The sequence below is a fragment of the Hylaeus anthracinus genome, unplaced genomic scaffold (genome assembly GCF_026225885.1).
Source record: "Hylaeus anthracinus isolate JK02 unplaced genomic scaffold, UHH_iyHylAnth1.0_haploid 0, whole genome shotgun sequence".
Taxonomy (NCBI): Eukaryota; Metazoa; Arthropoda; class Insecta; order Hymenoptera; family Colletidae; genus Hylaeus; species Hylaeus anthracinus.
Window position 1 is genome coordinate 13,798,305 of NW_026533254.1, and position 25,959 is coordinate 13,824,263.

At 45.0% G+C, this 25,959-nt stretch overlaps 1 protein-coding gene across 5 annotated transcripts in view; it reads left to right on the top strand.

Moving 5' to 3' along the window:
• Positions 1-25,959, top strand: part of LOC128888857 (uncharacterized) — a 41,563-nt gene that overhangs the window by 7,007 nt on the left and 8,597 nt on the right. For 2 of the 5 annotated variants that reach the window (XM_054146033.1, XM_054146041.1), the window contains exons 2-5: positions 16,287-17,091; positions 17,743-18,287; positions 20,576-20,892; positions 22,382-22,690. In XM_054146033.1, coding sequence (XP_054002008.1) covers positions 16,919-17,091; positions 17,743-18,287; positions 20,576-20,892; positions 22,382-22,690 — 1,344 coding nt within the window. In that variant the 5' untranslated portion in view covers positions 16,287-16,918. Of the gene's footprint in view, positions 1-14,347; positions 14,787-16,286; positions 17,092-17,742; positions 18,288-20,575; positions 20,893-22,381; positions 22,691-25,959 lie in introns of those variants that run through there. The other 3 variants (XM_054146050.1, XM_054146028.1, XM_054146023.1) reach the window with 3 other exon arrangements.

Here is a 25,959-nt window from a genome sequence, read left to right on the forward strand (position 1 = left end):
AAGAGGTTCGACTAAATTAAATAATAGTTTTGACATTACCAAATGAATTTCACATTATAAATATGTGGAAGCTTATACGTCCACTCATTTGTAATGAAAAATTCATTTGGTAGTACCGAACTATTATTTAATTTAGCCAATCTTCTTCAATAGTCTTCAATAATCTTCTTCGATATTTATGGCGATTGACTCCGTAGACGATTTTGAAAAATCTTTTAATGAAAACAAGCCGCAAGCCTTAACACTGAAATCGCCCTGTAGAGACACTCGCCCCTTGAACAGGCGGCCATGTGTGGTCTCCATGTATCGGGTGTGCGCTTTGACAAGCACACCGCTCGAACCAGTCATTCACCGACCGCAAATTGTTCTCGATTGGCCGTGCTCGGCGACCGAACGACTTGATTCAGAACGAGGTTAGCCACGCCGCTTGAACGGCGACACCGGCTGAATCTTGAATGCATTGGCTGGCCTCGTGAGCACGCATGCTCCACTCTCGCCTAGGCTCTCTTCCACCCTGAGCTCCGTCCACCAACGCAGACCGATCGGCGAACAGGTGGCGCACGTGAATGAAACCAATCGGGAGTCCTTCCCAACGATCCTCTCGCGCCGCGACCGAGAAAACTCGAGATCTGATCACTAACGGGGGCGAGGGATCCATGCGGGATCTGATCTTAACATCTTAACAGAATTTTATGATATGAATCCCATTCTCCACGGTTTTGGAAGTTTACCATTGTAGGGCTGGAGGCGTTTTCGAATAAAGGTCGATTCAGACTATACGACACGGACCGTCACGTTCCGGCAACGACACGTACCGGCACCGACGCGACAAAACATTAAAACACGCGTTTCAATGGAACTATTCACCCTATTCCCGTTGACGGAACGTTCAGGTCGGTGTCTGTTAAGTGTGAATAGTTCCATTAAAACGCGTGTTTTAATGTTTTGTCGTGTCGGTGCCGGTACGTGTCGTTGTCGGCACGTGACGGTCCGTGTCGTATAGTCTGAATCGACCTTTATTAATCTCGACTAACTGCCGATCGTCGAATATCGTAGCAACGTGGCGCGTTAGCTCGATCGCACACGAGCGCAACCGATTTGAAATTAGTGTTGCAAACCGTTCGCGCTCTTTGTTTTACCAACTCCACTATTTTTGTTTTACCTGGATCGCCACGGTCGCATGCAACTAGTTTCGGTCGAGCAGTGTGATTTGAAACTGATCGGTTGTGCCCGTGTGCGATCGGCCTAAAACTGATCAATTACGCCCCTATGCGATCGGCCTAAATCGTACATCGCATACATTTCTGTACTACGTAGCATTTCGTATCGATTACACCATGTCTCTCCTGCGAACAGCGAACCACAATGATGGTAAATTCAGATTCTAAACAGAGTTTTCGGCAACAGGTGTCGAGAACTTTCAAGGGTAAAACAAGACAAATAACAAGAGCAATGGAACTGCGTTTAAACTTAATCCCCTTTCGTTAGGCGTCATCGAATATCATCTACCGGAGCTCTTCTTAACGGACCGAGTTTCGCGCGAAGCTAAGAAGCGAATCGCCTTTGTCCTTGAACGAGCAGATAATCGCAATCAAACTACCCGCGTTACGAGTCGTCGTTAAAACAATCGTCGTATGACGATTGAAACACGCTGCGATCTCGTGGTTACGAAGGCGCGCGATAACGGCGTGCTCTCTGGATTTATCGCGGTCGATTCGACGATCGTTCGCAAGCTGTGGCGACTGTGTTACAGCATCGCGACCACATCCTGCAGATTATTTTTATTTTTTTTTTTTTTGTTACGTTCAAAGACGTCGGTAAAAGACATTTTTTAAAAATTTTCTCGAGAGATATGGTTGCGCGAGGTATACCGTAATACCATCGTATGTAATTCAGTTTGAGCGAATCAACAACTACTTAATGATCATTATTACCGCACTGGCGGCCATTAGGCTTAAAAGAAACTCCAACGAGAAAAGAAAAATCCTCTCCGCAGACTGATACAGACTATAACAACGGCACAAAGCGACGTTCCAGAAAAAAAGGAGTCGAGCTATTGTTATCGCGTTAAAATAGACGCAATTTACTTCCATGCATCTACACGAAGCGACGTACGCGCGAGCGACTTTGTTACGTCATAAATATGTATGCACGCGTCGATTAAAAATGCTCTAACGCTAGCCCGCGATTTCATCGGAACTGGTATAGCCGATAAAGAAATTTATTTCCCAAGACGAAATACAACTCTGGAACTAAATAGTTACTCTCGCGATACAGACGCGAGTTTATTCGCCAGTTTCGACGTTTTTGCTGGTTTCGTAGATGGGAAAAACCTAATGGAAAAGCGCCTTTTCGCGCGTCAAGCGCGCCTCGAAAGTGTATCGATAAACGCAAGAAACGATTTCGAGTCGCCGTAAAGTAAACGTACCGTCGAGTACGATCGCGTACACGACTTTGCGTCGAGATGGACTCGGAAGGTCCCCGAAGACGTTGCCGCGCCCATCGCGATCGAGATTTCCGTCGGCGTAATCGAAAGAGACGGTCACATGGTTCCCGTGTCTATTCGCTGCTTTTTACGATCGCGTTGAGACGATGTTTGACACGTCGGAACAGACGCTATGAAACAGTGATCGAAGGTGTTTTACGACAATGGAGAGTCTCGAAACGCGCTGTACTTTGTCGCCGGAATGTTCCCAGGGAGATATTAAACGAAGACAAAATTTTGTCTCGTCGATGAACCAACCTTGGGAAGAATTTCAACTTGCATTTCGACGACTTTGACGAGCAGGGAACAACGAAATACGGGATCGGGGTAGACCGTGATCGCAATGTTTCCTCATTTAATCCATTAAGCTACAGGTACGTGTGAGACTCGTGGTCGGATATTTGGACCAAAACTGATTATCGCTAACCTGGCCCGTGATGTATTATTCGGACCAAATGTAAACATCACATCTCGCCAAAATGAGCTTCCGGAGTGTTGAAGCTTAAATCGTAGCTTAAGGGGTTAATGTAACGAAGACCTTCCGTTAAAGATTAATCGTCGTTGCTCTTGCTATAGTACACCATTCCTCGATGAACTTTCCCAAGCATACAAGGATTAAGAAGTTTCGGTTGCCTTCCATATGCAAATGTTGTTCCCCAACGTGTTTCAGCGAGCTTCTTCGCGTCTGTCAGACCGACACGCATGAATCTGCATCGATAAACGCGAGAGCGGGAGCGTCGCAGTCGCAGGTGCACGCGAATAGAAATTGCTTAACGAGTTCGTGTCGGTAAACACGAAGAAAGCTCGCTTGCACCAACGGTGGGGATGACCGAGCCTCCCCTGTATTTACATGTATCGTATTATGCGCTCGGAAGGGTGTGTTGGTAAACAACGGAACGCGTACGTGTGAGTTATGGTGGCTGAACGACGTCGGTGGTGGTGGGTTAGACCCTATCGATCACGAGGCCTCGTCCACGGCACATAAGCCCCTGCCTGCGAGCCCTCCTGGCTGGCGCAACCTATTTCTGCAAGCTTTAAAACCGCGCCAGGGAAGACAACACTTTCCTCCGCCGATTCATTTCCCTTCGGTGTCAAACACGAATTCCGTTACTCCGTTCCTCCATGAATTTCGATCGCATCGGCGCATCCCAAACGTAAATCTCGCGCCTTCGCTGGACGCTGCGCCTCGGAGTCGCATCCCTTGGAGAAATACATCGGACCGCTGAATTTTGCACGGCGCCCTCTACCGCCGGAGATTACAATTTTTCAACGATGTAACAAACTCTGCTGTCACCGAACTCTGATTCTCTTGAAACGCTTTACGAAAGCGCGGAACTCGTCTAGAAGAAACGGTAACTTGATGGAAATCCCAAGTTGCGGGGCGGTTGTGTATTCGCAAGAAAGTAATTCGATCGAAGCGAGAAAGCAGCTGAGAGAAAGAAGAGAGAAACGTCAAGCGTCGAAGAGGAAACGACGATTCGTACTCGAGGAAGCAAAAGCATTTAAGCGCGGGACGGAAACTTTTAAGACGGAAACGGCCATCGAGAAACTCGAGGACAAGAGAACGCAAACTAAGTTCGAATGCTCGTTTTCGGGGAACCTGTACCGAACTTATCGGGCGTTTGTCTCGCGATCGCCATGACGTTTCGAGGATCATATTTTTACGATATCGTGCTATGTCGTCCGAGAAGTGTTTAAATATCGTTGGTATTCGCGCGAGAGGAGGCGAAAGAAATTTTCTGTTAGTTTGTCTTATTTTATTAGAAATTGACAAACGTACGGATATACGTCCAGTTGCCGTTCGAGGTAGTGTTTTTACGTAAATACAATCGCAAGTATCATTTAATATTTCGCATAAGTGTGGTAACAAAAATGGAGAAGCAAAATTTAACCGAGATCTAAACTATTACAGAGAGGGAAAATAATGACAACTCAAATCACCATTAACGCTCAGCGGCCACAAATATGGACGTTATATGAAACGAATAAATCGTAAGAAAGTATTGTCATTTTTCTCGTAAAAAAAGAAAATCCTCCCTGAAGAAGTTAAGTAACAAAAGGCTGGCTAATAGAAACACAACGAAAGTTGCGAAGAAGGAGGAAGCACGAGGAAAAGAGACCATCGATCGTCCAAGGAACGTTGGGTCAGGTATTTTCCTTGGCGTTCAGAGTCCGAAAGTTGAAATACCCGACATTTCCGCGACGCATGATGCGGTATCGGGGGAAACCGCTTCCAGCTCCTCAACTTCTAAACTCTATTCTGGAAACTCTAGAACCAAATCCCGGACAGCGGGAACTTACTTTCTCGCTCGACAACGGAGCACGTGTCCAGCTCATAAACAGACCAGAAACGCATCCTCCAACTTTAAACGAGCCGTTATTTCAGCCTACCTTTCTTGAGCGGTTATCCTGAATCAGGAGGTCTAAAAAAATATTGAAAACAATTGTGAGGTTCCCTACAAATGTACGTCACACTCGACTCAATTCGAATATTTCTTGTTGAAAAAATTTCTACAAACTACTCAAATGTGCATGAAAATAGGATAAAAAGTTCGATAGAATTAATTATTTTTTTCCATCCTAAAAAAAATTCACGAAAAACAGCTCTTTTTTGACCTTCTAATTCGGGATACCCACTGAAGCGGGTTGTCTTTAGCGTCACCTGTCGTTACACCGCTCTCCGTACTTAATGGACCACGAGATCATCTAAACACTCGACCGATACTTTTAATCTTTTTATCTTTTATTTATTTACAAAAGTTCGAAAGAACGATCTTTATTTAACTATAAACGAAAAATATAGAGAAGAAAATCCTGGTGAAAATTAACGAGAAGAAAATAACGGAAACGAGCCTGAAATACGTTTATTGTAAAAGATACACACAGGTCTGAATGTAATTAAAGACGTATCGATTTTTGGCGACAGAGCCTTTTGTTTAATATACGATATAATATATTTTTGCTAAACTTATAATATATTAACTAAATAATATTATTCCAACGGTAGTGATCCTAAAACTATATTCTGGTCGCAAACTTTGGCTCGTACGACCTTTGCAGCCGTATCACCCTTAACAGAAATTCAAGACAGGTAGGCGTCGCGTCCCTGAATCGTATGCTGTGCGTCAAGTCCTACACAACTTCGCCGCGATAACGGTTATCGAAGTTCTCCCGACCCAATTCGCAACTGGAGGGTGAAAGGAATCTCGTAGCGAAGAATGACAAGTAGACGGAGGTACCATCGATCACGAGGGAACGGACGCGACGCTTCTGCTAGGTGTTTGCCTGGATCGCCAACGACGGGAGATGGATGACCGCAAAATAAATCGTTTCTTCGCGGAAACCTATAAACTGACTTTGAATAAACCTACGCCCACGGTCGCGATAACTATCTGTCCCTTTTACGACGCGTCCCTCGGTTGTGGCAACTTCGCTATTCAAAATCTTCCGCGTTACTTCTGGATCGAGGGAATTCAGGGTGGCTGGAAATTCCAAGGAGCTGGCCAGCCCGTTAATCTTATTGTTCCAAATGTATTAGGGTGAAACAAAAGTTTGTGCGTTTTTTACGTTTTACTGTTATTGTTTCACTTTACGCAATGTTTTGAAGTCACTGTAATTGCTAATATGCAAGTGTTATATATCATTTGTAGCTATTGAAAAACTTTTCCATATTTAATTATTAGCTACATTAATTCATCGATCGTTTAATTTTTGTTCGTTTTAGTAAAATCATGGATTATTTCGAGATTCGAGTACTTTTACGTCGCTATTGGAAGCAAGAGTTTAAAGCTACTGAATATAGTATTTTCTTTGCTGCTTCAGTAAAAGTACTGAAATCTCAAAATTTTCCATGATTTTACTAAATCGACAAAAAATTTATACGATCGATAAATTGATGTAGCTGATAATTAAATGTGAAAGAGCTTTTCGAAAGCTACAAAGTGATATATAACAATTGCATACAAAGTAATTTTAATGACTTTGAAATATTCTACAAACTGAAACAATGTAAAAAACGCAGGAACTTTTGATTCGCCCTGATATTTTGGACTTCTCTAACCTTTATCAAACATTCAAAGCTAAAGTTCGACGGTGATTATAATTGGTGACTACGTCGACGACGTATTTGCATTTCGCTCAGTCCATATTTGCCTTATAAAGTACGTTGACGGTCTACCGATATCTCGTCGGAGTTTAAAGTTCGAGCGAAAATACATTCGACGAACTTGTTCAAATTTTTCCTCGTCGCGGGACGCGTCCATTCTCATCGAGAGTTCTCGAATCTCTGGAAACGAACGTTCGCATAACGAGTTCGTCGCGACGAAACTTTCCGCAGCCGTGCGAGATGATTGATAGCGGCAGCCATTATCCGCCTCGGAGCGAAAAAAATTAACTAGACGGATAGAAAAAGTGGGTGCCGGCTAACAAGGAAGACATGAATTTTCCATACCACCGCCTGATTCGCCCCTTTGCCGAGGCTTAATTACTCGGTCTACGTCTTAATTACGTTTTATACTACGGTGCATTAACCGTAATTGGAAATTATGAGCGCTGCGCGTCTTAGTAACTTTTCAGTCGGTCCAGGTATCGGCGTGGGTACACCTTGTCGCGAAAATGGGAACGGCGGGGACATCAAATATCCAAAACCCCCGCGGTTGACCGTCCAAATCTTTCGCAGTTTCGCAGAAAGTTTGATTCTCGAGCGGGAAAAGGAGGAGCGAGGAGGAAGTCTTTCGTCTTTACGGGTTCGCGGCTCGCCTCGTTGAGCAGCGACAATTTCTATCCGGTCCACGACGCAAGTAACAAGGTGGACCATGTAAATGAAATCCTTCCGCGATTTAGAGCAACGTTACTCAAACATTTCTCCAGTTGCCCATTCAAGTTTATGGAATCCTTGCCGCGGAGAAAATATTTTCACGCGAAAACGTTCGCGCGGTTCGCCGCCTGTACATAATGCTTACGCAACTCCTCGATCCTGGACGACTCCGCGAGGAAAGATTAATCTCGAACCCTGTTACGGGTTGCGACCGTGGGCGTAAATATTGTAAACACCGGATATACGTATAACGAACCGCGGCTTGAAGCAATTTCGCGGTCCGATGCGTCCAGGAAATGTTTTATAAATCCCGAGCGCGTGAAGGACCACGAAATTTTAATCGCGATATTCACCCTGCGGTAGAATCGTTAATCGAGCTGTGCGTCCGCGGAATCGTTCGGAGGTTCTGCTTTCGATGCCTCCAAATCGCTTGCAAGCTTTCGCGCAGTTCCCCGCTTATCTCGTTGACCATCGTCTATTGTAAATCAATAATACATCGACGGACTATCCGTGCCGCATACCCCTAACATATTGGTCGGGGTGTGTTAGGCTCGATTAGCCTCGCGTTCTAATGCCGCGCTGAATCCGCCGTATAAATCAAAGTAAACAGCGCGTGACGCGTTAACCGATTTCGAAATAATTACATACGTCGGTTGGGAGACAGGCATTAACAAAGGGATGCACGGGTTTGGCGCGTGGAATGTATTGGAACAGGAAGCTGAATATCGAATGAACGCGATCTTAATAATAATAATAACAACGCTTTATTTACGGGCAATATGCCCTCGATATAGTGACGGGCTCGATCGTCACAGGAGGCTGGAAAGGTAATTTCAAATTACCACGAAAATCTTAGTCGTTGGTACGTTTATTGTAACCGCTTCAAGGTCGATTCAGACTATACGACACGGACCGTCACGTTCCGGCAACGACACGTACCGGCACCGACGCGACAAAACATTCAAACACGCGTTTTAATGGAACTATTCACACTATTCCCGTTGACGGAACGTTCAGGTCGGTGTCTGTTGAGTGCGAATAGTTCCATTGAAACCGCGTGTTTGAATGTTTTGTCGTGTCGGTGTTGGTACGTGTCGTTGCCGGTCCGTGTCGTGTAGCCTGAATCGACTTTTATTCGGCGGCAACTGATCGACTGTCTTTTCGTCTTATTGTCTAAAAGTGGGAAGCGTTAGGCGCGGCGCTGGCGACGAATACAATAAAAAAAAAGAAGAAGAAAATTAAAAATAAAAGAAAATTTCCTCGCTTCCAAACAAAATCGTACCTGCGACGTTCGACTCGGAGGACCTTCCAAGTTCTTGGAGGGATTCGAGTAATTCCGTCCGCGCGCAGAAGATGCGAGAAGAAAGATTTACTTAAACTACGAGCAAAGCAATCAAGGCGACATTCGATAACGACGTTTCAGCGATCGATCATCGGAAGATGCAAACCTGGGGAAGAGCTAGGCGTTTACCCGGGGCTCGGGCTAACGTAATTTCCATCGGGTTTTCAATGGGGAAGAAGAAGTATCGGGGACAACAAAGCCTGGTGTCGTCGATAAAAAAGCGACGTCAGAGAAGCAAAGACGAAGGAAAGAGAGAGAGAGAGAGACATCGTCGACGCGCGACGGAGCCCAGAGGCGACGGAGAATGTCATTTTCGTAAATGACCGGTGCATTCTCGGAATATCGGCCGAATCGGGATTGCGATAGCGAGTTCTCAGACCTCGTCGATATCCTGGCCGAACACACGTACGCGTAATGTCGCGCACGGTTAAATACCTCCGTTGTAGATAGTTCGGATCGAAGCGCGTCGATCTTCGCAGCTCGACGATCCAGTTCGTCGATAGCTCCGAGCGATTTTACTTCCCATACTTTCCTCCTTTCCTTCGTCCTTTTTTAACCGATTTCGAAAAGGAGGAGGTTACTCAATTCGACATGTATATTTTTTTTTTTTTCTACCGATGTCTCGCGATCATTGGATCTTCGACGCTTAGCGTAGCTTCTCGCAAAACTCCGAGGCGAATAGAAGCGGTTCCAAAATCGGGAAAGATGAACATTCAAAGGAGAACGTTGCACCTATAATCGATGTAGGAATCGGGTGCAAGATAAGAAAAACACGCACGCACGAGTTTTCAAGAAATGCAAGAGTCGATGTATTTTCAATTATAATCGCCACTGATCGCTATATCGGTCGTTTCGCTTTAACCTTTCGGAAATAATAATCTGGCGCTGCCTTGACATTCGTTTATATCCACACGATCCACATTCGCTCTTTCTTTCTCTCTCGCACTTACACTTGTCTAAAAGGCAGTCGCTCGCACGGCCGCGGCACGGTGTTTTTTTCGGACATACGTACGAAACAATAGGTTGGCGCACTCCGGTCATTACCCTCTCATTACACTCTCACATTCGCACCTGAAATGACAACATCGCACGGTGTTTTTAGGCGGCACGCTCGATCATATGATCCGCCTTGGTCATTGCCCTCCTACATCGATATTTATGAAACGCAACCAGAATCCTCTTCTGGACCGTCTATAATCCTGAATATAAATTTACGGGGAAGTTGCGCGGTCCAATCGACGCGAATTCGCGTCGAACTAGCGGTCCAAAGTAACGTTGGCTTAACGGATCCAAGGATGCGAAACGGTACGCTGACTATGCGAACAAGAAATCCGATAGATCAATGCGTCCGGAGCACGCGATGCGGAAAATAGTGGCAAAAAATGTTCTCCGATGTTCCCTTCGATTCCTCTCGCGGAAACACCAAGTCCCTCTAACGAAGATCAATGCTTTCGACGCGAGAATGGGAAACAAAATGTTTTTCTAATGGTAACAAATCGGTTTTACGCGGCTCCGGTTATTAACCGACGTATCGCGAGAAACTAAATGAAAGTTATGGGATAATCTAATTACTGTAATACGATCCCTGGGACCATTTCTACTTCCACCCAAGAACTTTAATCCGAACCGCGAAAATCGACCACCAGCTTCACGAAACTTCGTGATTGTGATTCACGCTTTCTTGTTTGCAAATCGTGTCTCGTTTCGTAATTGCGTTCAACGTTTTACAATGTTTGACCTACGGTTTATCGGGTGCGCGTCACCTAGTAACGCGCGCCGACCGATATTTACCTAAAATAATTTAATCCTCGTTGGAAAATCAAATACGGTTTAACCGAGTTTTGCGTGCAATTATATCATTAATGACTCGGCCGGACGAATCATTTATCGATCTCGACGAGTCAACTGCTGCGTGCGTAATCGTTTCTCGCGGGAAAATTAACGTTGTGTCGGTTCGCAGCTGCGAGCTCGGATTCGCGTCTCTACAATTCTGCGTCGGACACAGTCAAGACGTTATTGTAATTGTTGATTAATTAATCAAGCGATCGATCGCGCGAGCTTACGTCGCAAAGCAATTTACGTTTTGAACCGATGTCGCAAATGCGCGCTCCTAATGCATTTAGTATAGCAACGGCGCAACAATGCGTTACCTTAATCCTATCGTGCTTACTCCTAGATATACCGGCTTAATAACCTTACCTTTGTTACTAGGTTTATTATTCGTTCTACGTTTCGAACTTACTCCAGAATTTCTACAGAAATAAATTAAATGCATAATTCATACTTCATTTATAATAAGGAAAGACGAAGCAAGGTATGAATTATGTATTTGTCGAATTCAAAGAGTCAAATTGACCGTCTTTATATTCGCTCGTCGTTTCTCTTACAAACCGTAAATCATAAACTTTATTTATTGTTTGCTTGTTGTAAATTTTTGTTTGTCTTGACATCTGTCAACCGCGATGTTTATAATTGCTAAACTGTATTAATTTCATAAAGGGCTATGCCCGAATAAATTGAAATAAATAAATAAATAAATGAATTTATTAAATTTACGAAGCAATGATTCGTCAGAGACTATCTGTCCTTTCGACCAGCATCCCCGAAACAAAAGTGCCGGTCCGCTCGAGTGTCTTCTCGCTCCGAGGTTTCATTAACGCGAATAGCACCGATTCGCGTTCTTTTCAATGCCTACCGCACTTGGCTCCGAAATTAATCCATTTTCGGCGTGGTTCATAAATAATTTGCCTAACGCCGACGTATTCATTTGATTTCCAAGAATTCGAAGAAAGGTGAGATTGAAGTTACACGTGACGTACGAAGTCAAACGCGTGATCCTAAAGTAGAAGGCACCTGATCGATACGAACGATACGAGTTGTACGGTACTGACGTTTGCCGTGAACACAAAGGCGCATTAATTGCGTGAGACTCCATCAATTGAATCGAAGCGGATTTATTTTATTTTTCGCTACTTTGAATTCGGTCGCCCCGGGCAACCCTTTGTAACAATAGACATTTAATTAACCACCTCCAAGCAAATAGAATTCACCGTTAATTAGTTAATAATCCCCTGATCGGATTACTTCGTTAACAATTAATCGAGCCGCTGCATATTCATGAACTTTGCTCGATTCGCGCGCTATTGATATTGGACAGCTACCGAAGTCCCAGCTGTTTGTCATCGGTGATAGTCAAAATACTCGATTATTACTTTGTTCTACGAATTCAATTAATATCCACGCGAATACGGTAGAGTAAACGTTGCGAAGAAATCTTTCTGCGAACGTTGCGTACCATTCAAAATTTTATCCGATGGAATTGCGATAGAATTCTCTGTTTGTCGAAGGATATCGGTGACGGTTCGAAATGTCCGTCGGACCGTTCGATTACGAGGGTACTCGTGGCCTTTTCCGTGGCGAACGACGCGCATGGAAAGTGTCAGCTGTCTGTGAAAAGATGGTGGGGTTCAGTGCTAGCAGTCCGACGAGAGCTGTCTTCGCGGAAGACGGGGTTAGAGAAGTCGGAATCTAGGAGGAAGCAAGCACTCGAAGGCGTGAGTAGTTTGCATGCTACGAGAGAGGAAGTTTCTGGGATTCGACCACGTGTATCTCCCGATTCCCGTGGCAGGTAGTCCCGCGCGGTATGCAGGACAGTAGGTCGACATCTTCGTCTCCGGTTCTTCCTCTTGTTCATTTTTTTCCCCCTTTTATCCTCTTACCGCGAGCCTCGTTCGTGCGTCTTCTTTTTATTTTCCTGCTCGACGCATGTGATATTTAAACGATGCACCGACTGTGACTGGAATGCCTCTTAAACGACGACGGGAAGCGTACTCGTTCGAAAAGTCTGCGATGCACGCTCGGCGTGAATGCTTCTAAATTTTTTTACGAGTAGACAACGCCTGGTCCCCGATTCGTAACTTCGCGTTACAAATCCACAGTGAGCCACAATGCGATATTGGCGCGAATATTTGTTTTTTGTAGTGGTTTAAGTCGCGTATTATAGCGCCTGATTTCTTTTGGAGGATCTAAAAAACAGTATTTAAAGTATATCTACATAGATCCGATAGAATGCGAATTCATGCATATCGTTTTATGACGGCTAACGGACTAACGTGCATAAATATTTCTAACATCTAAAAAAAGTATTTCTGAAGACTATTTACCGTCGATAGAGTCTTCCATGGCTATACAATAATAAATAAAAACATCGATGTCACTCCGTAAACTAATATCTGCTAACTGAGAAGAATGCTGCATATAATACGGCTGCGATTGTTTATGTCCCGTTTATCCAGTCTAGTGTAAGCATTGGACATTCTTAATCCAAACCGTTATATTATGACGTCTCTAAATTATTACATCAGTCTGCAAAAAATGTTCTTTTCGTGCTAATACTGCTATTTGGTCCACAGTGAAATGGAGAGACTGACCATCAATTTTTCATTTGTTCGCTGTGAATCCAAAATACGCTCCGCGTTATCTTTCGACCGACGTCGAGGCTACAGAATGTGTCCAGCGATCAATTATTCCCTTCTCATCGTTTATTTTCCGTGTCTTTTGTACGAGATTCCCCTCCTTTTGGCTGACACTCCATTTCTGATTGGGTTAGCCTCATTTTGCTAAGTGTTCATTATTTTCATTTCCCGAGACATTTCTTTCGCTGTTGCTCGCAGCTTTGTCTTTCATCCGGGATCCCCCTCCTCCGCTTTTCACGCGTTATTTCTTTTCCTGCCTCCGCGCGTTTTCCTTTCGCACCCGACTCGGTCTCTCTTTCCTTTGATATAGCGATGGCCACGAAACGCCTCGTTCCGATGCTTCACGACGCTACAACATTTTTCAGGCTTTCTCGGTTTTGTTCTCGATTGCATATACGGTAGTTTCATTACATGTAACACGTCGCTTGCCGTTTAAACATGACGGAGCACCGTCCTATTTCAGCCGAGCAGCTAGACACTTGAGCGAACGATTCTCTAACGGGTGGATAGGCCCTATCGTAACTGCTATTCTCACAATTTCAGAATTTTTCTTCTTAGGATTATTTAGAAGCGTTTGTTTACGCAGAGAATAGAGCACATGCGATTCGAGTCTTTTTTATTGACTAGAAAGCCCACCACCACAGCTCCCGGTGGCGGAATTGTATCGTAGGTGATACAATACCGTCTCGAAATAAGCAACTCGGTCGGGACCAACGAGTTGCTTATTTCGAGGGAGGTATTCCATTCGGCTTGACTTTGTTCTCGAGCGAGACGAGGGAAACTCGTAGATAAAACAGAGGGTTCGGAGCAGCAGCAAAGTATAAAGTGATCGCTCGAGCATGGGTGTTATTCTTTGGAGAAGGGTAGAACATAACGTGATTTCTCATTTCAGCACTAGTAAAATCGAATTCATCGACTTCAAACAAAAAGATGGAGGTAGCGAGTCGCTTATTTCGAGACAATACTGTACATCGCCCAGGCGAATCGAGTCCTAGAATAATGTTACGTTCGCTCCAAGAAAGTAGTTGGTCGAGTTGTTCCTGGTCGATGGGTTAAACGGATAAAGGCTTGTGCGAACGACAGTGCGAATAGAGTACAAGCGTTATTAGTATTCGTGAGCATATATTGAACTCTTGATCCCACCACAACCCATCGCTACCGTACCGATCTCTCGTGAGAGCCATCCACGCGCTTCCCTCTGTTTCCACCTCCATCCGGTCGAGCTCAGAGGGGCCGCGTGTATCCTGCTCGAGAGACGAGCAAGGATTTCGTTGTTCGCGCTTCTTGCAGACATGTCGGATCGGTCGGCGGCTATCACGGTCATCGAAAATTCCTCGATTTCGCGGGCTCTCGTCGCGCGTCGTTCCTCCAGCCGATCGGATCATCGAAGAATCTCGGTGCAGCATCCGTAAAGAAATCTCGTGGCTAAACTTCGACTAAACGTCGTGTTAATTATCGCGACTATCGGTGTGTCGGTGTCCGCGTCTTCGAGTGATCGACTCGGTCCAGCTACGAGTCTATTCGCCAACGATTGACGGCTACTCTCGGTCTTATCGACACGGAATTGGAACTCGTCGGTCTCGATTGAACGACTTTGGCCTGGTGATACGTAAAACCGTCGGAAAAATCGCCAGGCCGTTACGAAACGGTACGTTCTCGCTGGTGCAGGTAAACGAGACGGTACTCCCTGTAAATTCTATTTGTCGACAGGTTTTCCGATCGATGGACTAAATTTAACGTTCCGTTAAGCCGCGGGAACGGATCGAGTCGACCGTTTCGCGATTAACGAGCATCGGCTGACTGTTGCGTCGACGATTCCATTTCTCCAAGATTCTATCCGATTAATCCACCGAGTGCTTTCTCTCGCGTTAGTTCCAGTTCGGTCATTCGTGGTTTCGTTGTAGACGCGTACATATCACGCTTGATGTTTGAACGATTAAAGAGGATAACTTTGCTCGCTCATTTCGGATCGACTGAAAGTAGATATCCCGAAGAGGAAAGGTGTCGTAAGCCCGATGATCCTGTCGCGTGGGAAACATTTCAAGTGTAGTTTAATATTTTCCTCGGTATTATTATTTCCGTGTAATCCGAAGGGAACCCCAAAACAAAGTTAAACAATTAAATCTACTTGGATGGCACTCGAGAATCTGCGAATGGAAACCATTTGCGTAAACCCTCTTGAAACTCGTGATAGCCCAGCAACGAGCTGCATATAAATTAATCATTTCGAACTGTGCTTTCGACCCTCCGAAACAAATATATCTATACGTATAAATAAAATTGAAGCGTCTGCCTGTCTGTTTCATCGGACTAATCTCCGAAGCTACAGAATCGATTTTTAAAAAATTGTTCAGTAATAGAAATCTACACTATCCCCGAGTAACATAGACGAGTAACAATAACGTTTTATTTTGATAAAAATACGTTTTCAATTTGAAATCTAAAAATTTGCAAATATAGCCGTGGCATCGTTATACTCACAATGAGAAATATCGATTGAATCGTCCGTGTTACGGAAAACAAAAGACAGTCACCTAAACGATTCACGAAGTAACATGCGGTTGAACGGCCAGTCGAACGCGAACGAATAAAAATAAATAAAATAAATAGTATTCCGCGCGGGTGAAACCGCGGGGTGCAGCTATATAGAATAAGAATACTATTCCACGCGGGTGAAACCGCATAGCTGGCCTAGAATAAAAGTCAAACGGGAGCGAGAGTAGTTATAGAATTTAAAAAAACAAACTCGAGGTAGAAGGACGCATCAGGTCGATTATGTTCTCGCGGTATTTCAAAGATGATCTCGTTACGTACTTTCACAAGAAAGTACTCCTCGATCTGTTTTGCTCCCAATAGACGGATACATTTGTCTCTATCGAAAGCATTTCGAAACTAGGCTACTTTCACTCTTAACTCTATCACGATTATTATGTAGGCGGATTCGTGTTACGATTGCGCGCGATAGGGGCGTAAAATAGACAAAAAATAAATAATTAAAATATCAATGTATCCATGAGTCGAGCATTAAATAAAATATTCGTAAATAATCGAAGAAGCGACGGCCGACAGGGTGTGCATGCGACAGCGAAAAATCGTCCATCGAGAAGTGTTGTGACAGGACCACCGGCCTGAGAAGGAAGCGGCTCACCTAAATTATTCGGTTCGCAGGTCCATGTCCGTCGAATAAGTGGGCCGGTCAGTCCCGAGGCTATAGGCCAGTCCGAGTTTCGTACTGGAAGATCGACCACGGACGGAGAACCGTGCTGACGAGAGAGAAAGGGCGAAGATTGCCGGAAAAGAAAGCAGAGATCGTTGGACGCTCCGTTGAGAGATATGAGTCACCCGTTCCATCGTGAATGAGCCAGAGATGGTCCAAGTTCTTATCCGGAGAAAGATTTTTAAGGAATCGAAGATAAACGACGAACGAAGCGAAGTACTCGAGTCACCTGTTGTGCACTATACGAGTGAAATATCGTCAATCCTCGAATAAAATATCCAGCGTGGGACAGGGACTTCCGATCTAGATTAGAGATTACGAGAAAGAATACGGTATCGAGGATCTCCGAGCACGTTGAATCAAGTATGTAAGACGCGTCTTGGTGGTGATCGAGAACGAAAGATCACTGGAAGCTGTTCCCAGGGTGAACGAGGAAGAAAAGGTCGATCGGAAAACGCGGATGAATTGAATAGTTCCAAGGGAGTCGAGGAAGGCATCCTGCAAGGGTGATTTCCAGGCTGCTGGCGAGAGGACAAGATAGGAAGAAATAGGAACGACCGAGGAATAAGTGGAAAAGGACAAGATGAGCAGACGAATCGTGCCACCGGCTGGGCTAAACTCCTGCGAGAGGATAAGGCCTGAACGACCCAGGAACCCCATCCAGAGACTCGTATGGGGTCCCGGATCTCAATTTCTAGTCGGTCAAATCGGCTTGCCCGAGGACGAGGGCTCGAATCCACGAATGGCTCTCAGAAGGTACGTTGTTCAGGTTCGTTTGCGACGAAATCGATGCTATTCCATTGCTGTTAACCCTCCAGCCCTCCGCGTGATTCTTGCTTTGTATAAATTAAGTAAAAAATTAATAGGAATTTTTATTAGCATTCGAATCAAATTTGTCTCGTCTATAGACAATCGAGGAAACGAAATTACCGGAAACGAAATCCGACGATATTCGTCGGATCGCGCGTGTGCCTCGCGATAAATTGCTCCGCGGTCGGAACGGGTTATTGCACCTGTCGAAACCCGCCACGATTATGGTTATATTGATCGGTTAGACGACGGAACAGGTTCGTTAGGTTCCCTAGGGCGCGACCAGATACAACGCGGGGTAACCGATTCCGAGCGTCGATTACGCTTATCTGCAACAGAAATTTCTATCGATTACTCGTTGTCATCGTACAATTCGATGGCCCGTCTTTAACCTTTTCGTTCTCGAATCAATCAGCGACGAGAGAAACGTCGTGGTTGCAGTTGAATTATGAAACGTGTGGCCTCGCCAAGCATGGAGCAATCGGAGGGTTAGCGTACGCTAAAGCAAACGCGACAATAGCCAAATTCCCATTGAGCTCGATCAACGTCCTCGATCCGAGACTGTCAATCCTCAAAACAAACGTTTCCTTTGAACAGACTCCTGAGGCTGTACGAGGGAAGACAGTATCGCGAGGCAGCCGGATTCCTGATGAAGCTGCCGCACTATACGCTAAAAGCGACCCTGCCGGACATACCGGTGGACCTGTTGATCGAAACGCTGCCACACAGTCTGTCCCTGCTGGAGGCACTCTATTCGAGGCTCCTCGAGCTGAACGTCAGCGACACGAAGATCCTGCGCGTAGAACAGGTCCTCTGGAGAATCGTGCATCTGATCTCGATTAGCCAGGATCACTTCCGCTTGAGAATTTGGTGCAAACTGCTAGTGTCCCTGGGTAGATTGGCTCCCAACGCGAGGAACATGCTGATGGCTAGGAAGAGGGCTTTGGAGAGGGCAGTCGAAGGACTTGGGAAACACGGACTCGTGGCTTCGCCTCAGACCGGCAATTTAGAGAACGGCGGTGCCGCGAATCTGCTTCCTTTGCCTGTGGCCCTCAAAGAGGAACTCGAGAACAGGATAGACGCGTACAAGCTGGCCGTGCACAAGATCGAGAGCTTCGGGAAGAACGCCAGAACGCACAAAGGTAACTGTTATCTGAATCGCTAAACAAAATATTAGGGTGAAAAGTTCGTGACTTTTTCACCTTGTTTCAGTTCGTGCAATTTTTTGAAGTCATTAAAATTACTTTATACGCGAGCTTTTGATAAGCTCTTTCGTATTGAATTATTAACTACATTAACTTATCGATTCGAGTACTTTTACGACGCTACTGGAAGCTAGAGTTTCGAACTACCGTATATAATATTTTCTTTCATTCTTCAGTAGCATTAAATTCTTGCTTCCAGTAGCGTCGTGAAAGTACTCGAATCTAAAAATTTATTTAAATAAATTAACGTAGCTGATAATTAAATACGAAAGACTTTTTCAAATGATACGAAATGATATATAACACTCGCATATGAAATAACTTTAATGACTTCAAAAAATTGCACAAACTGAAACAACGTAAAAAACGCAGGAACCTTTGGTTCACCCTAATATTCCAAGATATTGGATAGTATTGGTCGTCGATGGGAAGAATTTGGAGACGAGAAATCTGCGTCGGAGTCTTCTCCTTCTTGAATATATTGCGCGATAGAAATATACACGAATACGCGGAGAAAGTCTGAAAGTCTAAGGCTTAAGGCGACGCGATGCGCTGGACCCGATCCGATTACTGCCATCCGGAGTTTGAAATGACACACCGCGCGTTCGGTTGCGTTACTTACCGAGTTCCACTTATCGCGACCGCGGGAATCTGCTCTCGCGAGGAACGACATCGATCCGATTCTCAAGATCGTTCAAGGAGACCTTCGTTCGAGAAAAGTCGGGAGTGAATTACTCTTTTTTAGTCGAGACAGGGAAAATTGATAATTAAACGTAGTACGCAACATAATCACATTGACACATATAGGGAATGATCCTTTGTGAGAACTTGTGAGAAACGCACAAACACGCGGTGTTCCTCTAGTGGTGAGGACAGGAGATGCCAGCACATCTGTAAGACCCACTGGCCACGGAGACGTCGCTGCATCGGGCGCGTATTAGATATTTTACGCTTATTGTACGCTTCATTGCCACAACAAACGTAAAAGAATGGACATCTGTCCACGAAGCGTCAGTTTTCGTCGCGAAGCCCGGCGTATGACGTTGTCGGTCGATAGGCGTATTATTTTTTTATGAAATTTCTGCATATATTTATTACACTATGTCGGTAACGATATCTGTTCTTTTACGTTTAGCGTATGCTTCGTGGAAAGAATATTACCGAGGGCGTATTTATTGGCGCGTCAATCCAATAACGTTGCAAAGAAGATTTTTTAAAAATTGTTATGCAGATATATTTATTTCAAAATGAATTTCAAGGGGACCGTAGAAGGCTTCAACTGTGAGATATCTTCGTTGATGTCGCGTTGCTCGCGAGACACTAGATATTACGGTACACGCGTCGCTGGCTTTCTTGGCGCAAGAACGCGAGCATGTCCCGATGCTCACGGTCAATGTTCGAACGCGTATAGATCCACGGAACCGTGAAGTAGTGAACATTAACGCAGCTGCGGCGGACGCGTTACATTTCCAAATGCAAATACAACGTACGATGCGGTAGACGCTAATGCGTTTACACGCGCAGCCGGTTTCACTCGTGGCGTACATCGACATTGCTAAATGCAACGTAGAACATCCTCCTCTGGCTCGCCTCATCTTTCGACCTTTGCGCTACGATAAATTACGCCGCGTTCTGGAACACATGGGACGATATATGGAGCTAAAAACACTGTGAAACAAGTAAAGTACAATTAATCCTTCCGTAACGCGGCTAATTCACGAGCTCGAATGTTTTAAGTTTAAATCGAGGACTCGTCGCAACGACGATTCTTCGCTGAGATCGATGAGCGCAGTGAATACGATTTCAACGACGCGTCTCTCATGTTTCCGATAATTGACGAATAATTATCGGCGCTGAATTTATCACGATTCGGAATTTCATTTGGTGCCCGAATCGAAAGATAATTGAATGTCGCGCGCGCGTCGATCGTATAAAAGCGCGAAACAGGTCGATCGCGAAGGATTCTTGTCTGTGTTGAAACAAACGCGCGGACGAGAATCTATTTCGACGCGATAGCGGGAATTGAATGACCTAACTAACGCGTTCATTGAACGATTTCGAAGGGTACACTGAATAATTCTTTAGAAAAATTAGTACAAGTAGCGTTGCTCCGTGTAATTTATGCTAACGCGAACATCGGCTACGTCGACCATCGATCGAATGGTCCCACTGGCAAGTGAAATCATAGGTTTCCCGCGCGAAAGTAAGTAGCGTCTCATTTTCAGCGGACCAAGGTGTGCAGGCTGCATCGCATCAGCGGCAACTTTCGCTCAAGTATAGCGAGATTCAGCAAAGGCTCATCGATAATCAGAGTCTGCTGAACACGCTAGAGAAAGCTGGCGACCCGAGCGGCTTAGAAAGTCTGCTGTCCGAGCTGAAACGAAGGGTCGAACAAGACAAGGAAGCTCTCAGACAATGGACGGCCTTGAGGAAATCCACGCTCGGCGGCAACACCAAAAATCCACCCTTGGCTGCGAAGCTTCTGCAGTTCTCCAAGGGCTGCGACCTGGCCTTGCAACTGATGCACCAGGACAATCTACAGGTACGATACGCTTAAGATTTTCTAATTAAAAATAGTAGCGAAATGCTTGTAAACTTCCTCGGTTTCATTGGTTACGATCGAGGATATTTTCCATTCTTTATATTCGAGATAGAAACGCGAAAAGGAGCGCGTAGAACGTAAAATGATTCGAACGAGCAGGATTCGCCATCGTAAGCACTAGACGTCCCACGAGATCGGGGCTCAGCAGAGAGGAGGTTGATGAACACAGCTAGATTCGCGAGCGTAAAGTCTCTAACCACGTGAAATCCCTTAAGGACCCTTTCGTGATCTTAAATTACACGAGTGTACTCGCAGAGACCGTATCCCTGCAACTCACGAAAACGCGGACTCGGTTTATCGATCGTGAAGCTTTCCCTGCAACGCACGTACACTAAACAGGACGATAAGTTGTTTAAAAAAGAAAGCATCGTAGAATTTATACAAAAAGGGAACGTCTTTTTAACACATTACGAACGACTGACGAGATACGACTCGTGTTTCATATTACGTCGTCCGACCACTGGGCATGGTTAGCAATAAAATGTCTGGTCCGCAATTTGTTAAAATATGTTAGAGTAGAAAACTCCCTCGAACGATTTTCGAAGCATCGCGCGAAACGTCGATTTCCAGGTTTCCTTTGATCGACGCTGGATGCATCGGTTATCGATTACGGGTAAATGCAACACCGCGTATATACAGATTGTCGTATTAAACTTGTATCTTCGTTATAGGTAGTCGATGCCGCGGTACGTGTCCGAGATATCCGGTCAAATTTTCATGCACAATTTGCAAACGCGTTGCATCCAATAACGACGGAAACGGTCTGCATCGGTGATTGAAATAGCAGCGTGCGTCCGCGCGATTGTCCGTCAGGGCTGCAATTAATAAATATTTAGGCACGTGTTGGAATCGCCGAGCGGTTTCCTGTTCTCTGTAAAATTGCGAAGGCTACGCGCAGCCTCTGCGGTGGTCGACGGTGTCCCGGGAATTTCCCTCGGCACCCTCCGGATCGTTTCGTGCTTCGTTTCGCGCCGCTAATGAAAAAAACGGATCTTTGTTGCCCGACCAGATCTAACCAGAACGTTGCACGAGGCGCGAAAAAGGCTCTCGTGACGCGAATAAAGGGAAAACGCGGCAGTAATCGACATTTTTCAATCTGGAGGAGATCGTTCGCTTTAAAAATTTCCATGTGTTTTAAAGCCACCGTTAATGCACGAAATTAGTAATCGCAGAATGCGTTTCGATTCGCGTATAAATTATTACTAAATAGAAGACACGAGATAAAATACGTTAAACGATGGGGATTTTCGCGAAGCTCGCTCGAAAGTTCGAAACTCTGGTGCGAGGATTCGGTCGGCAATTTTGAAACGTCAGAAGCAGACGAAACGAAATGTGTCCGTTCCTTTCGATTCGAGACCGCTCGAAAAGTTGCCAACGGCGTAGAAAATGCACGAGCTCGGTACCAAAGACGTGGCATATTTCCGCGCAGGTATTCCAATTGGATGAGAATCTGGCGGACGACTACGAGGAGGAATCCAGCAGCAGCGCTGGCTATCACACGGACGAGAGTTGCAGCCCGACCCCCGAGCCGGTGGTTAGGAACAGCTGCGAGCTTCGCGGGACGGAAGAGAATTTTTCGAGTTTAACTTCCGGCGATGTGACCGCCGAACGACTCGCCGAAAGATACGCCGCTCTCTACGGCCAGGCGCATTTGCATACCCTGGACGCTCTGGACGCTCTGGAACCCCTCAAGAACGCGCCCGACTTGAAAGCCAAGATTCTCTATTCAGTGGTCGTGGTAAGTGGCACTTTATGCTAAGTAGGAACAATCACACCGCTGCCACCCCTAATGCGCTTGCAACCCCTTTCGTCAAAGAAACCCAGTCGACGGTTAAGTACGACTCGTTACCAAGAGTGTCTCTATTTAGAGAAGAAGTAGCGGCGGGAGAAGAATAAGGGACTCGGAGCTCGTCGCGTGGAATCCACGACTCGAAACTCTAACCAAATTTTCAGATTTACTTAATATATGTATATCTATACAGGGTGACCCCGTAACTGGCGGTACAAGCGAGCAGAGGGCGATTCTACGTGAAAAATGAAATCGAAGAGGTAGAATAAAATTTTGTTGCGTGACGCTTTATTTTCGAAAAAAGTTTGAAAATTTGTCGAAGTAACTTTGCTCTCCTTATTAAATTGCATCGAACGTTTTCTAATGTGTCGTTGTATAATTTTAATCGTTCAAACGCTATAATAATTTTTTGTTTGAATTGTTCAACTCTCGTCGTGTCGTCGCTGTACACAATCGACTTAACGTGACTCCACAAATAAAAGTCTAAAGGCGATAGATCCGGATCCAGCAGTGATAATTTTCTTTTAAATGGCATCTTACTTCTCTACTATAGTATGGTGGTGCTCCAGCTTGTTGAAAAATTAAATTTCTTCGAATCGTAAGAGGAACATTTTCCAATAATTGAGTACAATAATCAATAATATTTTTTTCGAAAATAAAGCGTCATATGAAACAATTTTATTCTACATTTTCGATTCAATTGTTTACATAGAATCAGCCCCCACTCGCTTGTACCACTCGGGGTACAATTACGGAGCAACCTGTATATTTCTGTACACATCATGAGGTTTCGCGAACGCGAGGCTGTCCCCTCCAGCCATGAGTTTCTAAAAACAGTGACACGATCCTGATTTCTCGTCAGTTCTGCCTGTTCGACCGCGTCATTTAAATTAAAGGATAGGTCCATCCAACGATCAAAGAATCGTTTGTTTCGAGCATTCTTTCTCGACCAGAAACGTCGGAGGGTTAACGATCGAACAAATTACTCGAATTGATTGTAGACTCGGGCTTGCCAATCATCGCGTCGCTATATTTCGTTTGGTCGCACTTTCTTGTCTCCCTTTTTGCCCGCGCCTTTTCGTCGACGATATCGTTGTCAAAGTGCCGCGGAGCGTGGCTTTTGTTGCCGTACGAACCGATAGGTGTTCACGGGAAACCGTTAAGTGAAAATTGCCTTTTGTTTCGCCAAGCCCTTATCCTCGGGTTCCAGTTTAACGGCGCCGATATTAGCGACGTCGGTTTATGTTTTCATAGTTTTTTAAAGCCCGCAAGTAGTAATATCGTAGTAAAAACAACGATAATTATTCTTAAAGCTCCGGGAATATTTCAAGAAAAATTGTCCTTCGTTCGTCGCACTCAAAATACGCGACGCAGCGGAAAATAAAAATTTTCCCTTTTATTAAAATTTATACGACGAAAGCCTGCGGTTCCTCAGGCTCAGGCAATATTGCTCGTAATCTTTCAGAAACTCTCTTATAAATTCTCACGACCATTCCCATGACACTTTTGTCACGGTTTGTAAGGAAAGTTTCAGCGATGAAGCGACCAGCGTCGAAAGATTCCTCTTTACATTGCTGCCGCGATGATCGGTAGCGCCCCTCGAATCGGCGTATGTATTTCCACGTACAAGAGAAACCGATTCCTCCAAGCCCCGCGGTATGCGCGGAGTAATAATTTTCAAATTGGAGAATTTCGGTACCGTGATAACAGTTTCCCGTGAAGCTCACTTTCCTCGACGAAACTCTCCCGTAATCGCGCAGGTGTGGACTCGTTTATCGTCGAAAATTAATGGTAAAACTTGCAGAATTTCCCAGGGAAATCCTCATTAGCCATTGAAACAACGTAACCTGGTACCTCGGCTATTTTCCAACGGACCTCCTCGTAACGTGGATTAGTTGCTTCGCGGTTCGGTTATTCGGTCGGAAAATAATGTTGCCAAAAGTGGGAAATCTGTCTAGCGAATAATTACGAAGTTGAGTCCTCGTGAAACATATCTCAAATTCGTCGCGGCTTCTGAAATTATATGTGCTCGGTTATCGCACCGACGAAAACTGTTTTCGTCAAAGGCACGGAGAACCACCGCTTGGCATATCGGTCCGCGTCGATAGCCCAGCGAAATTCGCGCAACGCTTTGGAAATCTAATTTCTCGAGGAATCTGTACCGAGTGGTTCGTTATCTGACCCAAATCTAACCCGTTCGCTTTCAATTGGAGTACAACATCTCTTTAAAATAACCTTAACTCTCTATCGTGTTAATATATATATATGATTATTCGCACATACCTAGACTAACAATAAGCTAAATATGTAGAAAGCGGCGAAATCTCTGAAGCTATTAGGTATTCGCATAAAAAAAAAATATCAAACTCTGTAGAATCTCCTCGGTGTGCTCGTTCTCTACTCGTACTGGAACAGTCCCGTTAATCGGGTATCAATTAAAGATGCACACATTATTTTTGTTATCTGTGCAATTTCTTCGAGGATATTTTATAGGATCCAGCTAATCGTGATTTGCACGGAGAAACTCGAGTAAATGCAAAGGTATTGCAGTAGAGAGGATCTCGATGGAGAGAGAAAAAGAGGAAAAATCGATGCCCAATAGGAAAGGTACACAAAAGCCGGCGCGGGACGCGAATAAACACTTGTCCGGCACTCGCGTCCCTGCGGGAAAACACCTAACGGCTTCACTTCTTCGAGTGGGCTACTCTTGTTCCGGGTTGTTTCTTATCGTTTCTGTATCCGTATGCGACAATTTTTGAAAGATCGATTCGTTCGAGTTGGAACAAAATAGTCTGTTCAACGCGGTGTCTTTGATAAAAAAATTTCGAGCGATGCCGTTACCATCGCGATAGCGACCGAGTTAGGAGACCGCTCGAGGAAGCCCGACAAATTTGAAGCCATCCTAACCGACTCGTATTCGCCGCCAGCTCGCAATGAACGATCTAGTCGATATGAGGCCGGGCTCGCGACATGACTATGCAGGGGAAAAAGCAATATTGCCGCCTATCCCGTCCCTTGTCGCGCGGAGAGGAATGGACCAGCGCGCAATTAAGGTACGAAGGGGCAGATGAAGTCCGGCGAGAAACAAAAGGCACGAATTTGCCAAACTGGAATTTACCCGCGGAACTAGTTTTCTAACTGGCATCGCGCGTTACTCGCCAACGACGAGATACCACGGTTCCTTTGTCGAACCAAAAATTTTGCAAAAGGTGTCGATA